At 34.6% G+C, this 15,196-nt stretch overlaps 2 protein-coding genes and 1 long non-coding RNA gene across 3 annotated transcripts; 1 reads left to right on the forward strand and 2 right to left on the reverse strand.

Annotated features, from left to right (window-relative positions):
• Positions 1 to 59: 59 nt before the first annotated feature.
• Positions 60 to 1,961, reverse strand: LOC110115820 (membrane protein PM19L). The gene is made up of 4 exons (XM_020849192.2): positions 1,323 to 1,961; positions 862 to 1,081; positions 503 to 548; positions 60 to 387 (listed from the first exon to the last, which is right to left on the reverse strand). Exons 1-4 carry the CDS (start codon positions 1,444 to 1,446, stop codon positions 271 to 273), a joined length of 507 nt encoding a protein of 168 aa, XP_020704851.1. The 5' UTR covers positions 1,447 to 1,961; the 3' UTR covers positions 60 to 270.
• Positions 384 to 1,166, forward strand: LOC114581184. Its single transcript, XR_003703049.1, has 2 exons — positions 384 to 622; positions 843 to 1,166. It is a non-coding gene; the product is annotated as an uncharacterized LOC114581184 (long non-coding RNA).
• An 8,962-nt stretch (positions 1,962 to 10,923) lies between the features above and the next one.
• On the reverse strand, positions 10,924 to 12,677 carry LOC114581185 (ACT domain-containing protein ACR3-like). The gene is made up of 6 exons (XM_028700767.1): positions 12,652 to 12,677; positions 12,507 to 12,552; positions 12,033 to 12,367; positions 11,524 to 11,983; positions 11,347 to 11,451; positions 10,924 to 11,250 (listed from the first exon to the last, which is right to left on the reverse strand). The coding sequence occupies exons 1-6, from the start codon at positions 12,675 to 12,677 to the stop codon at positions 10,924 to 10,926; spliced, it is 1,299 nt and encodes a 432-aa protein (XP_028556600.1).
• Between the last annotated feature and the right edge of the window lie 2,519 nt (positions 12,678 to 15,196).

Genomic DNA, 15,196 nt, shown 5'->3' on the forward strand with positions numbered 1-15,196 from the left:
TTTGGTTACAGCTCTATTTCGATTCCCGAGCTCTAATTGAGCTATATGTTTTTTTATAGGACAAAAAATTAGACAGAACAAGAACAGAGATCATTAATTACTATTGCAGCAAGTCTGAAAGCATGAACATTTTGTACAGAATGATACTGGTGTAATTAATGCAAATACTCAACTGCAAATATACATTTTTCGCTAGAGCTCAAAAACAACAGGGAAAATGAATAAAATGATGATATTGGTTGGAAAGAAAGTTGAATTTCTGCCACATATTCAGACTCTTCCAGTGAAGTGAGGTTGGTTGATAGTAGAAGTAAGGCCTGCATGAATAGCTCCAGTGCACAAAAGCTGAGTCCCACTAACTATGATAGTCAAGGTCTCAAGTGCTCTCTGCAAAGTTTAGAAGGCCAATACATTAGGCTAGTGGTATTTCTATTCAAGCCAATCAAGTTTTGCCTGATTCTGTTTCTGCTGCTGGAAGTATTTACAATACAACAAAGCTTACCAGGCCTGCTGTCCTCCAACCAATGCTTATCTCCTTGCAAGCCAACCTTCCAAGACATTATTGATAGATTGTTTCAGTATAGGCTTAGTGAAAATAACAGTAGTTTTTATTTTAGAAATGGTGAGTTTGAAGACATAAATTTAGGCTTCGTTTGGGATGGCTTTCTTACTGCTTCTTGAAGCAGTTTTCTAGCACGAAAAATAAATTTTTTATACTAAAAAACTGTTTTGCGAAGCAGTAAGAAAGTCGTCCCAAACAAAGCCTTAATGTAAATGAGAGTTGAATTTAGAATTTTCACATATCTTTAATAATTTATTGATAAGAATTCATTTTTTTGCAGAGATTTTTATAGTTCTTACCCCATGGCTAGAACTGTGAGACCCCAAGCAATAACTGAAGACGACGCAGCAGATAACAAGCCTGATGCGTTCCCCTGAAGAACGTTTTGAAGCCCAGTGAGGGACGAAGCAACGCCTACCAAACCAGCAATGAGGGAAAATATGACAAAAAATCCGGTGGCAAAGTTCCCAATAGGATAATATATTGGAAACAGTCTAGCTGGTAGAGAAAGTCCTGAAACTGTAAAGAAAAAAATAAATCATATCAGAACCAATATGTAAAACATTAAGAAAACTCATTAGTGATTCTTATATAATCTGTGCAACTACGAGAGATTATTCTGTGCAGACACCCGACGGGAGAACCGTCCGGTTCATGCTCAGGTACCGAGCGATACCAAGTATCAAGTACCGCCCGGTATCGGACGTGGTGCATTTTTATTGGGGGTTGGAATCCGGTCAGAATAATTTCGTGCGACTACCTGCTTGTGTTGTCTCATCAATTCCATAGTTCAGTGCCCATCCTGCAATTACAACTACGATTGCATATATTAAGAGGTTGATGAAGAGGAAGAAGGTTGCCACAGACTTTGGACCTGTGGCCATTATGTATTTTAGAAGAAGGTTTTGCTAAGTTGAAGACTGGTTTATCACCACATATATTTAGATAGATAGATTGCTTCATCAAAGAACTGTGGTGGTTTTATATAATATTTCATTAGCTTAAAGGAAAGATGGAATCCCTTGTTGGCATGGGGAGTTTGTTTGTACATTGCCTTGATAAAAAGAAAGGGATTGATTACTTGTGTGGGAAGAAGGGTTTCATTTTAGTCTGGAGCAGTTTCATGTGATTTAGGTTTTATTTGGGATAGTTTTCTTCCTGTTTTTTAAAGTAATTTTTTTGGACAAAAAATACCTAAAATTAGAATTTTTTTTGTTCTACAAAGTTTTTTTAGAAAGCAGCAAGAAAATTATCTCAAATGAAATATTAATATGTAAGGGATTGTTGTTATTGAAAAAGTGTGGATGTTTATTCATATGCTTATTTGATGGCTTTAAGTATGGGAAGAGAATCTGAATGAATGCAAAGTAGCCATTCAAAACATACAAATATATATATTAATGCAAATCAATATATAGCCGTTATTAATACAATCAAAAATAAAAATTAAGATAACTGATATATCATTAAAAAAATTATCTTGATCGGGTATAAATCTCAATGCAAAATAAAACTTCAAAAATTAAATTCAAGATCATCTCAACTTCGATATCAGCAAAGTTACGGTTGAACTGTATGTTTTGAAAATATGAACTCAATGATACCAAATTCAACTTAATCTAAGTCCAAATGAGTCCAAATCAAAGACCTGAAGCACTTTTGAAAGGTTCAAACTATAATTTGGATTACCAAATGATCTTCAAACATAACATGTTAATATTCGAATTGAGCAGCTTGATGAGACTAATCCAATGAGTCCAAGATTGTCAAATTTTGATATCATTAAGACATTTAAATATCCAGTAAATGATTCATGATCAAGAGGATCAACATCGGCCATCAGTTCAAACTACTCAAAATTTACCTTTGATCTTCCTTCTATTTACTAGTTATGCCACTTTCATAAAACTATTAATAGACCCATCATTTCTCATGAAAAGGGGAACACAAGCAAGAAGAGAAGGAAGAGTGTTCTCTTGCCACCAAACTCCTCGACCATTGCCGGACTTCAGTTTGGCCACCGACTGTCGTCGAACTTCTGCCCGGCTATCGATGGACGCTGGATTTTCGCCCAACCATCAACTGACGCCAAATTTCTGCTCGATTATGGACTGACTCTTGACTTCCGTTCGACCTTCAAATTTCAATCTGATTGTTGACTGTTGTAATCCGATCGTCCTCAATTTTAAGGATGAATTAGACACTTGTAATTTACTCAAACACGAGATTTGAAAAAAAAAATCAAATCTTGGGTTCAAAATGGGCAAACATAGCAAGGTGCACCCCTACATGCACCCTTTATATAGCAGTGATTTAAGATATTGAACCATAAAGCAGCTATATAAAACATTAGGACTTGAATGGACATTACAACTTTACAGGCCATCTAATGTGATAGGCTATTAAAGCTACATGTAATGTCAGTTTATATTAAATGAGATAATATAAGAATCCTATGCTCTAAATGTCACAGGCCATTTCAGGAATCTAATGTCCTCAATAACTACACATTAATTACTTATAATAGAGGAATCAAATGTTCTTTTATACTAATATTAGTTATAGTATTTATAACTTATCTTTACTGAATTTTATTGATATAAATTAAATTAGAGGTATTTTAAGATTTTGTGATAATAAAGTCCTTCAACACTTTTGTAGTACGATGCGAGTGCAAGCTTGAAGTTGGGTTTGTGTTGGATAGCAACCAAATTTTTGTGTGAACCAAAGCTGGACACATTGCCAATCCACAGCATCAAGAAAGTTCTTCCTATGTCTATCAGGCATAAAACTCATATCATCGTATGTCTTGATCAGAAATGTATCAGCCTTAGAATCTCATTTTTGATAAAGGATGCAATTAGCAATATCAATCGTTAGGTTGCCCACAATCTCCTCGAACGATCCATCATCACGGTGTCTAATTTTAACAGATCTAACCTTCAAAGTGTTAATCGACACTAGATGTGCCGCACATCATGAAACCCCCCTTTGCACATATTTCCAGCCTTCCTTATTTAAACTCGCTCCATCCCTATAAGATGGATACCTCATAAGTTTCCGGTGTGTCTCTCATAGTTTGCAGTCCACCTTATCTGACTAAGAATATACACAACACTGGTTGATTTGATTCATTCTAGCCTTCTCCTCTAACGTATCATCAGTTGGAAATGCTAAACATCTATGAACTCGATTATTATTCTCCATAATCAATTGTTTTGAAGAAACTTTTTCAGTCACATACTTTCTGGTTCGATACATTTTTATATGAATGCAATATACTAGTTACTTTGATCATAACAAGAAAAGGATTGTCAATTTATAGGAGAATTCCATATGAATAGAGGTGTAATAATTAATTAGTCAGAAAAAAAAGCTTGATTTGACATGACTAAATGAATTGACAACATAATAACTAATTGATCAGAAATTCATCTAGGTGTAGCATTACATTGCATATTCATACTCTCATACAAGAATGTGGGCACCAAGGTTACAAGATAACATTACAAACTGATATGAAAATACACACTGAGCTGTCATTATAAAGTGTTTTGACAACACATAATGATATATCAATATAAATTTATTTGACCATACAACTTTGCTGGATTTGATCTGACAATACAACTCAAAAAAAATTGCATAAACTAATACTCAACAACAGAATTTTGTTTTTTTTTTTTAACTAACAAGATTAAGTCGCCCGTTTATTGGCAGTATCAATTTCTCGTTATTCGTCTGCTTGTTCAACATATAACGGATAGCTGAGTCAGCATGGAGTAATGGACATAAGTCGTACGTTTAAAAAGTCATCCGTTAAACAGTCGACTTTAGCGAGTTTAAATTTTTTTTACGTTGCTTAATCATTTAATTATAATTTAGACGATACTTAGTTTACAAAATTGCCCTCAGCTATTTGTTAGGATGAAAATTCGATTAGGACACCTAAGCCTTACTATCCCGATCGATCACCTCATTTCCTAATTTCCGTTGCCCGAATCAGTCCCACTGGGACCCCATCTATATCTCCTCATTTTCCTCAATTCAGTTGCTCGAATCACTCATTAATTATATTTCAAAAATTAAAGCCATTTAAATTATTTATTTATTTATTTTAAAAATGATCATAATATCTTACTATTATAAAACTAAAAACTCACCTGATTCCCACTTTCATAAAGAAAGACAACTATATTGGAGCCCAATGCAATAAAACAATCAATGAGAATTTTAATTTTAGGATGAAATACATTTTTTATTTTAATAAGGAAAGACCTTATTAATCTCTATACTCAATAATAAATATATAATAATTTATATAATAAATAAATAAATGTTTCATTATTAACACTACGAAGCACCAACTATACAAGTTGATGCAAGAACATTTTGATTATGAGGTCATTCTATCATTATCGCATGTCAACGAAGGTCAGCTCAAGTTGGTCATTTTGGTTGTGGATGCCAACAAGAGATTTGGTGGATGCAACAAAGGTAATGAGGAGTTGTGTCAGCCTCAAGTGTTAATTGAGAGTAATTACTTTGTGGTGAATGTGATAAGTAGAGACAAGCCTATGCTAATATTTGATACAATATGTACGCTCATAGATTTGCATGAATACTCTGTGCATGGATTGTTGGAAGCACAAAGCTCAATGAGGTGGCCACTTGTCCATATGAACTAATAGAGCCTTGTAGCACATCATAATTCAAATTCATTGGAGCACACATTGTATCAAATATATATTAGCTTAGATCTGCCGCTAGTCCTCACCTTCACCACAAAATAATCACTCTCAATTGACACTCAAGGAAAGCATACCCCTAAGTTACCTCATTTGCCTCCACCAAAACTTGTATTGGCCCCCACAATCAAAATGGCAAGCTTGAACATATCTTCTTTGACATATAATGATGGTATGGAAAAGTTATTATATCCGGACAAAAAACCGGAAATCTGGATAAATACCGAGCAATACCAAGTGCTCGGGGTACCGAGCACCCAAGTGACGTGGCGCTTTGTTACTGGTCTCTGGACGCATTTGGTATCCGGACACAATAATTACTCGATGGTGTGATGACGTCATAATCTATATACTCCTACATCAACCAGTGCCAAACTCATTGCTAGCAAAAAAATGGTAAGCGGAGGAGGAAGAAGAAGAAGACAGGCGGGGAATTAAGAAGAAGATGAATCTCATAAGACAGTGAAGAAGAAGAAGGCAGACTTGGAATTAAGAAGACGGTGATGAATCAATGGTATTTGGTAAGAGAAGCAGAAGCACTAATATGCTATATATTTATAATTATTAATCTCTTCACTCTTCAGCTAACTGTTGAGATGATAATTCCATTGATTAGTACACTTAAGCCTTCACTATGTCCTCAGTTGATGATTTCTATTGCACAAAGTTGTTAATCCCACATATTTGTCTTTACCTTTTGGACTCTTCCGTTGCTAGAATCAGTCCAAGAATTATAATTAAAAAATTTTAGCCATTAGAATTATTTAATTTGAACCACTTATTTATTTAAATTTGAAAAACGGATAATACATGCATTAAATATTATATATTTATGCATATACGTAAATTATTATAGTATTAACTAAACAGTGATGATATTCTTAGTTATTTAACTAAACTTTGATGATTTTTTGATAATGAAATAAATCCATAGCATTTATAAAATGATTTTGCATATTTATTTGTGAAGTATATGAACAAATTATTATATAAGCGTCCATTTCTTTTTTAAATAATTGGATACTGTATAGTTCTTTATTCTTTTAGTACAAGGATGATTAATTGTCATGCACCCTATAAATAAATTTCTATTATTTCATATCAATATTCAGGGAAAAAATTGGTCAAAATATTTTACTTAAATTTTAGATATATCATGCATGATAAAGGTAAAGAGCATCTCACTTATTCTAATGATGTCAGGTTACTCTCAGCATCAAGGCCGTTGGTCTCCAAAAAACACTTTATTCTGTAAAACGTTTGATGCTAAAAACTTCTCAATAATTCTAAACAAAGAGGTTAAGTGATACAAAGCTCGGCTTTTCTCTAACCTTTGTTCTTGTACTGTGCTCTCTTTCTTTATTGGTGTTTCATGTTGTTGTTGCTGTTTGGTCGTGGTTGGTCCTCACGCCGTTCTGTCTTCTTGGGTTGGTTGGTGTGAAATAAACAGAAAAGAAAATTGGAAGAAGAAGAAGAAAAAAAAATGGTAGAAGTAGAAACACACAAATTTTTTCTTCTATTTATTTATCTCATGCACACATTACAACTCTTTTATCTAAATTAGACATCACTTCACATACAACTTTGCATGTAGAAGGAGGAATAAACTCCCCATCTTCACATTCCTCACTAACAATATTGTTTAACAAAGAAGCTTTTTTTGCTAACATAGCAGGTTGTGAACAATTTTCAGTGATATCTCCATTATCAACTTCATTAAACATAGAAGCAATAGAAACAAAGAAGGAAGGCTCATTTAAGGAACTAATACCATTATGAAGAGCATCATTGGCAATAGTATCGTTTAAAACAGGTTTAGTAGCTAACTGTAAAGCATCAACCGAGGAAGCTTCATTGACTAATATAGTATCTGAAGAAATCAAAACAGTGTCATCTAATTTATGAATAATAGGTTGCGATTCCACCATTTTCTCCAAATTCTCAACATTCTCGATTGATTTTTCACTAACAGGCACATAAATTTTTTGAGAATCGGCGGAGCCAAGCTTCCCATTAGACATAACTTTAGATTTTTTTAGTTCAGGGAGATTAAAACAATCATTTTGAGAGTGACCATGCATTTTGTAATGAGAGCAGAAATCATGAACATTATCAAATTCCACTTTTTGGAAGTAACCGAAGGTTTTAGATCCAACCCAAATTTCTTTAGGATGCTTTTTTGAAATATCGACCTCAACGAGAATACGGGCCACGGAGGGTCTAGTGCGGGAGGCAGTAGCCTGATCCGTTTGCAACGGTCTTCCAAAAATAGAACCTAATGCATGCAGTACTTGCTGATTGAAAAAATGAAGACGAAGGTTGGGGAAGGAGATCCACACAGGCACGATGGGAGATTCCTCTTTAATATCGAAAAATGGTGTCCATTTCAAAATATGCATTTGACAGTTGAAAATAAAGTATGAGCGCCTAGAAAAAATGTGACTGTAATCAAGATCGTTTGATAATTGAATCGCAACATGCCTAGAGTCAAGCAAACCAACCGAGTAAAAACAAGACAGTTTTAAAGACGCAAAAAATTGACGGATAGCATCGAGATTGGGTCTGCGTAACCCAAATTTACCAACAAGAGTAAATTTGAAAGGAGACGCTAACTTCAGAACTTCTTCATCCGACAAAAAAACAGCAGGAACACCATTAAAAGTAGTTTGATAAGAGATGGAAGCTCATCACCTACTGAAGCCTTGCCGGAAAGTACCTCTTTAAAGGATCTAGATCTAGAAGGAGATTTCGGAGCATCATCTTCAAGGTTGAAAAAACCTTTATTTTTTTGCAGCACTGGCTCGGAGGCTTTCCCCCAAGAGGAGGAAGGAACAGCACCAACCATAAAACAGAGCCCAGAAGGAGCACAGAGCACCAAAGGAGGGCAAAAACTCAACAAACGCTCGAGAAATCGAACGCAAGAAGGAGGAAAGTGGGTCGGAGAAGAAGAAAAGAGGGAAATCCTAAATCGCCAGAGCGGCTAGGGCGAACCAACTAAAACAAATCGTATTCCTGCTCTATGGAATCAATTGTTAATCCCTCATATTCGTCTTTACCTTTTGCTCTCTTCCGTTTCTAGAATCAGTCCAAGAATTATAATTAAAAAATTCAAGCCATTAGAATTATTTAATTTTAACCACTTATTTATTTAAATTTGAAAAACGGATAATATATGCATTAAATATTATATATTTATGCATATACGTAAATTATTATAGTATTAACTAAACAGTGATGATATTCTTAGTTATTTAACTAAACTTTGATGATTTTTTTATAATGAAATAATCTATAGCATTTATAAAATGGATTTTGCATATTTATTTGTGAAGTATATGAACAAATTATTATATATGCGTCCATTTCCTTTTTAAATAATTGGATACGGTATAATTCTTTATTCTTTTAGTACAAGGATGATTAATTGTCATGCACCCTATAAATAATTTTCTATTATTTCATATCAATATTCGGGGAAAAAATTGGTCAAAATATTTTACTTAAATTTTAGATATTTCATGATAAAGGTAAAGAGCATCTCACTTATTCTAATGATGTCTGTAAAACGTTTGATGCTAAAAACTTCTCTACATATATTGATGTATCAACAATTCTAAACAAAGAGGTTAAGTGATACAAAGCTTGGCTATTCTCTAACTTTTGTTCTTGTATTGTACTCTCTTTCTTTATTGGTGTTTTATGTTGTTGTTGTTATTTGGTCGTGGTTGGTCCTCACATCTTTCCGTCTTCTTGGGTTGGTTGGTTGGACTTGGCGGTTTGTTGTGTTTTGTTTAGGTTTCGTTTGTTGTCTTCTTTGGCTTGTTTGTTTACTATCTTGGCTGGCTGGGTTTAGCGATCTCCTGGGTGTTTATAATAGTGTTATGTTTGCTCATTTTCTCTTTTAGTTTTTTTTTTCTTTTTTCAAGTTGTTTGCTGACTGAAGGCGTAGCATATGGGCTTTTGAGGTTGTGTATCGTTTGGGTCTCCCTTTAGGTATTTCTGTATATTTCCGGTTTGCAGCCTTTCCTCCTTGCGTTGGATGCATTTTGGATCTTTCATGCTCTAGCTAGAATTTTTGGAGATTTCTTTTTTATCCTTATGGGCTTCATTAAAGATCAAGCTTGAGCATTTTTTAGGGTTGGCTTGTTGCCTCCTCTATTTTTTTTTCTTTGAATCATTGTATTAGGATCATTGACTCATTAGATTTTATTTTGTAATGGATGTATTTTTTTGGCTTAGAAAACATTTGATCCTTTAAGGTTTTGTAATATATTTTTTTTAATCAACACGTATGCCCCTACGTGAGTTTTAACTATAAAAGAAAAAAAGAAAAAAAGATTGAGCCTTGTATGCTTTATAGATTGATGCAGTGGAATAGAAAGATATATTTATATTGCATTTTACTCCATCTTTGAGTTGTAAAATGAGAGATTAGTGAAAATTTGAAGAGGACTCAGAGATTGGTCGTAGATCATTGGTGTCAAACAGTAATATATTAGTTTTCATGCTATATACTTTTGCTTATAATATGAAGTTTTGAAAAAAGAGTTATGATGAATATGAAAATTATTTTATTTATTTAATAATAAGCTCTTGTTTTTATGTTGTTTTAACAAAAATAACTTTCAAAAAATACGATTATTTTGAAAAGATGGACAAATTATTTCTTATTTACAAAGATATTCTTTGGTAAGCTATACTCTTGCTCTGCCCACATTGAGATCGGCTTATCGTGGAGCTCTTGATTTTATTCCTCCATGTACCTTAAAAAACTCCTACACTAATGCCTTATAACTTATTGGATCTCATTCTCCAAAGTACTGCAGATCATCTTAGCTAAGCAAAGGCGTGTGATCAAAAGTAAGATATCTCATCCATTGTGGTTAGGTAGCAAACTTAAGCCTTAGGCCTATTCCTATGCTTGGTCGATTGATGCACACACCATATAATGCTATATCGTAATTACGCTATTTGATAACTGAGGATTTTTTTATGGATTTACATGTGTAGCCACCATCGTTGGATATCGATCCCCTGCCAGCAGTGGAGCGGTCACCACCACCATCGACCGTTGTCCCTGTTGGCCACCACCGTCAACTGTGCCCCTCGCCCCTCCTGTTGCGCCCTTTCTACCACCACCACTGGTCACCATCACCGTCGACCACCCCTTGTCGACGGTCAACATTGTTGGCCAACACTGTTGCCGACCGCCAACCACCCCGGCCACAACTTGTAAGAAATATTTCTTTTATCGTATAGTCAATGGCTACCAAATTTTCTGTCTAAATCCATACTTTTTCTTCTCAGGAGATAATAATAATATTTTTTTCTTCTCAACGAAACAGCAAAAAGCAATCTTCACTTAATTTAAAGATACATCCATATAAAAATAGAATTAGAGCCCAATGAAACAAAACAATCAATGAGAAATTTAAGGATGGAACGCATTTAATTAAGTAATATATATAAACAAAAAAATCTAAAGCTAGCAGCTAATTCTAAATTTTCAGCAAAATAAATTTAAAGGTCTTACTGAAGAGTTAACATTTATCATCGTTTATCTAAAATCTAATGAAACTGTGGAAATATGTTAAACAATCGCTTGATATGAGATCATATAGCACCCCCAAAAGAGCAAATCATAGAATATAAACTCCATCTTTTGTGAGCTGGAGATGTGATGTTGCAGTCACAATTATTCTTCTTTTCAAAGAAGATTCCATTCCAGATCTCTTTCTGCATTGCCTCCAGTTTTTGTTGCTCAATAGCAACGACATTAGAAGACGATGAGGCATCCGTGATATAAAAAGTGCCAACAGCCATGTCTTTTTGCTTGGCGAACTCCACCTTATTTATTGAGAGGCCATTTTTTTGGAACACTTTGCTCACGTTCAAAAGCAAATCAGGTCGGTTTAAAGTGCGCATGTCCATCCTTAAACCCTGCACAAAACCATAAACAAATAAATACTATATTCATCATACTAACATAACTTTTTTACCCATTAATGGTCAAAAAGTGCAAATGTTAATACTAACATGAGACTGTCTCCGCTCAATGGCCGCCTTCAAACTTCGAACTAAACTTTGTCTCTCCACCTCATTGAGCGTTGTGCATCCATCAAGCCCTCGCATGAAGTATTTCTACGTACATACATAAAATTAAAGTAATATATTCCAAATGTATATACCAAAATCCAAAGTTAATCAAATCACCTGAATTGCCCACCGTCCATTTGAGCTGACAAAGCCACGTAGCACTTCAAAATTCAAATTCGTCAGAGAAGAAATTGCATCAAACATTAACTTAGGTGTATCCCTACTCCTCACAGTCACCACAAAATAATCTCTCTTAATTAAGTGACCACGCAACCTCTTTGCCTCCACAACCGAAATGGCCAACATGGAAAGATCTTCATGGGCATGCAATGGTGGCGTTGTGACCTGAAAGTCCATCTGTTCTTGCATCAACTGATGTAATCGTCGCTCCGTATGGATCTGGTAGGCCGCATGGCGTAGTCGCACCCCCCACAACTTATCAGGTAAGTGGTGGGCTTCCACCACATTCAATATCTTCTTCAGCAAGCAACTCAAGCGTGGCCGATCAGAGATGGACCGACCCGTGTCGCGGTTCTTTATGTAGAAGATGCCAGCAGCGCAACGTTGTGGGTCCACACTTCACTCGTATCGACCATGCAAGAGAGTTCAAAAAGAACGGCGTTGACTCAGAGAAAATGCCGGGGCTATCAACAGAGCTTATTTCGAGGGCGATGCAATCAGAAGTAAAGTGTTCAACATTGACTTTGTTGTCGCGACATATTTTGAGTTTGGCGACGTCGTAAGCTCTATTTCCTTCTTGGTCGCCATCAAGAGACCGTTGCATGTAGCGTACGAAGCTGGGGTCTCTAAGCTTGTGGCCATGGTGATCGGTGACATGGAAAACATTCATGAACCAACCACCATCGGCTGAAATGGTGGCTTTGGAGATGATGAGGTCAAGATCGCTCAAGGCCTGAACTATTTGTAAGAGAATACGACCATGCCCATTCTCACCTTCCACCTGCATTTAAATCGGTTTTCTTTTTGTCATATTAATTAGTTATTATTTAAAGCTTAATCCAAATAAAAAGCAGACATAATTTGTTTGAAAAGCATGATAATTAAATTATTGTATTATTAAAAGAGGAAAAAGAGAAAACCCTGAGAAGAGTACAATCCTCGTATGTTTCATTGTCAACGCACAAACTGCAGCCAACAATTAACATTGGTCAAAGTTATTTAATCAAAGTAATTAAGCAACCACCAATGAATCGTATATAGTAAAATATAAATGGTAAGTATTACCTGAAGTTGGAAGAACCTTCAGCCATTACTATCTCTGAAGCTCACTTAGTAGATAGGGAAGTAGTGGGCGGAGGAAGAAGAAGACGAAGGAGAAGCCTGTCCGGGAACTGAGAAGAAGAATTAATTAAGGAGATTGATGGAATTTTGGTAGGAGATGCAGAAGCTCTAATTAATCTGCTATTTATAATTAATCTGTCTACTCTTCAGCTATTTCTTAGGACTAAAATATCGTTGATTAGGACACCTAAGCCTCACTATCCCCATTGATCTCCTCTTTTCCTGATTTCCGTTGCCAGAAGCAGTCCCACGCCCCCATCTATATCTCCCACCTCATTTCCTGATTTCCGTTGCCAGAAGCAGTCCCACGCCCCCATCTATATCTCCTTATTTTCCTCAATTCAGATGCCGGAATCAGTCATTAATTATATTTCAAAAATTAATGCCATTGCATAAATTATTTATTTTAAAAATGATCATAATAGCTTACATTTATTTGGGATAATTTTTATATGAGATGTAGCTCATCTTAGTCCGTTGGTTGGGAATTCTAGCTATCAATTTAGAAGTCTTAGGTTCAAAGCTTACGTATATGCGTGAGTATAACTTAATTTTTATTTTTTTTTAAGAAAATTCACCAACGGGCCTACGCATTAATATATGTAAACCAGTCCCGTCTAGTATGATGTAAACAATCGTTCAAACGAACTGTTTTATTTTTATGAACATATTGTACAGTACGATTTATTTTATTTCGCCTGTTTGTATGAGACGATTCTTGTGACAACAGAAATTCATCTCTATCACTCGTCCCGTATTGTTATCATCATAGAGTGCGGTTAGTTATTTTAGGTACATCGTCTACTACGATTAGTTCAAAAATTGCACCTTCGCCTTTACGATTTTTTGGACGAACAAATTCTTCTTTACCAGTCGTTTGGTACGATCATCATCATCATACAATATGATTAGTTCAAAAATCATGATTTCGTTTGGTACGAACTCTAGGACGATCTGAATTTGTCTGTATCAATTGTCTGGTACGATTGATATCGTATAGTATGACATACTATCATTAATTAAACTAATATTTGATTAACTAATCACAGGGTTTAATTTTAGCAAGATTTTAAATTTTCATACAATATGATTAGTTCAAATTTTCAATTTTAATAACTTACTTAAAGTAATCTGGCGGCTAAGATTTTGATAATAAAACGAATCGTAGATTACGATATGTATCATACATTAAGATTAATTTACATAACATGACATTTCAATTAGGCATTGAATCATTTTCTAAAATAACTAATTGTATTGTACGAATTTAATTCATATAATATGATTAGTTTAGAAACATTTTAATTTTAGAAAAAATTTTCTCTCAATTTTTTTGTGTGTGCATAGTCACCCAATTGCATACACTATAATGTGGCCTGACTCAAGAAAATGAAAAATAAAAAATAAAAATAAAAATACAAACTCTTTTGACTTTACATCCTAATATACCAAATCTTGAGTCTTTAGTCTTCTTGAGTATTGTACCTGTAATCGTTAGTGCTCAAAACACAAACAATATCTAATATATTTTCTAAGAATATATAATTCAATCAGTAGGATTTATCCTCATCAAAATCATTCAGCCTCCCATTTAATAGTACAAAGGCGTTTCCAAATGGTAGAATCACCCTTTTTAAAGAAACCATTAAGGGGATGTTTACCAACACAATACTTCTTAATCATAAATTTAGACCAAAGGCTAATATTAGATCTCATATTAAACCAAAGTTTAAAAGAAAAGCAACAAGCCATATCAGTAAGGGTTTTAAAACCCAACTTACCTTCCTCCTGGACACCCGAACAATTCTTCCAAGAAGCCCACAAAATAGCAGATTTACCGACTTTGGCCCCCCAAAGGAATTTGTTAAACATCCTTTCAAGCTTCATACAAATATTCATAGTAGGATTAAGAGTATGAAACAAATATATCGGAATGGAGCAGAGAACACTTTTAATCAAAACTAATCTCCCACCAAAAGATAAGAAATTAAAAGCCCAGACAAAAAGTTTTTTTTTGACATTAGCAACAATATCATCAAATAAATGAGGCTTTTTTCTTCCTCTATAGAGAGGGGTACCCAAATATTTAATAGGAAGAAGTTTGTGTGAAAAACCATACTGATTTTGAATAGCAGTAATTCTAGGTGGAGTAATAGACTTTGCAGTAATAAAACAGCTTTTGGAAGGGTTAAAGATTAAACCACTAGCCTTTTGAAAAAGACCAAGAAATCTAAACAAAATTTTCAGCATATTTCTAGAGCCATTAGTAAAGATAATAAAATCAAAAAGGTAAGTTGTATGAAGCTTAAATGAGAAACCAAAAAACCACCCTTAGTACGGTAATGTAAGTTCATGTGCTCTCTAAACAGATTATTAAGACCTCTAGAAATAAATTCCGAAGCCAAAATAAACAACGCAGGAGACAGTGGATCCCCTTGCCTTAAACCATGCTTGGAGTTGAAGAAGCCATGGTTTTTGCCATTAATAA

Source organism: Dendrobium catenatum, unplaced genomic scaffold (assembly GCF_001605985.2).
Source record: "Dendrobium catenatum unplaced genomic scaffold, ASM160598v2 fragScaff_scaffold_1586, whole genome shotgun sequence".
Lineage (NCBI taxonomy): Eukaryota > Viridiplantae > Streptophyta > Magnoliopsida > Asparagales > Orchidaceae > Dendrobium > Dendrobium catenatum.

Bases quoted from the DNA above. Each gene is read 5' to 3' on its own strand.
- LOC110115820 (XM_020849192.2), bottom strand. From the start codon at position 1,446: ATGGCCACAGGTCCAAAGTCTGTGGCAACCTTCTTCCTCTTCATCAAC. The intron at 1,082-1,322 runs GTAGTCGCACGA...TTTTCTTTACAG, and splicing joins TGATGAGACAACACAAGCAG to TTTCAGGACTTTCTCTACCA. The intron at 388-502 runs GTAAGCTTTGTT...TAAACTTTGCAG, and splicing joins GTTGGAGGACAGCAGGCCTG to AGAGCACTTGAGACCTTGAC.
- LOC114581185 (XM_028700767.1), bottom strand. From the start codon at position 12,677: ATGGCTGAAGGTTCTTCCAACTTCAG. The intron at 11,452-11,523 runs GTGATTTGATTA...GTATGTACGTAG, and splicing joins ATGGACGGTGGGCAATTCAG to AAATACTTCATGCGAGGGCT. The intron at 11,251-11,346 runs GTTAGTATTAAC...GGTTTTGTGCAG, and splicing joins TTGAGCGGAGACAGTCTCAT to GGTTTAAGGATGGACATGCG.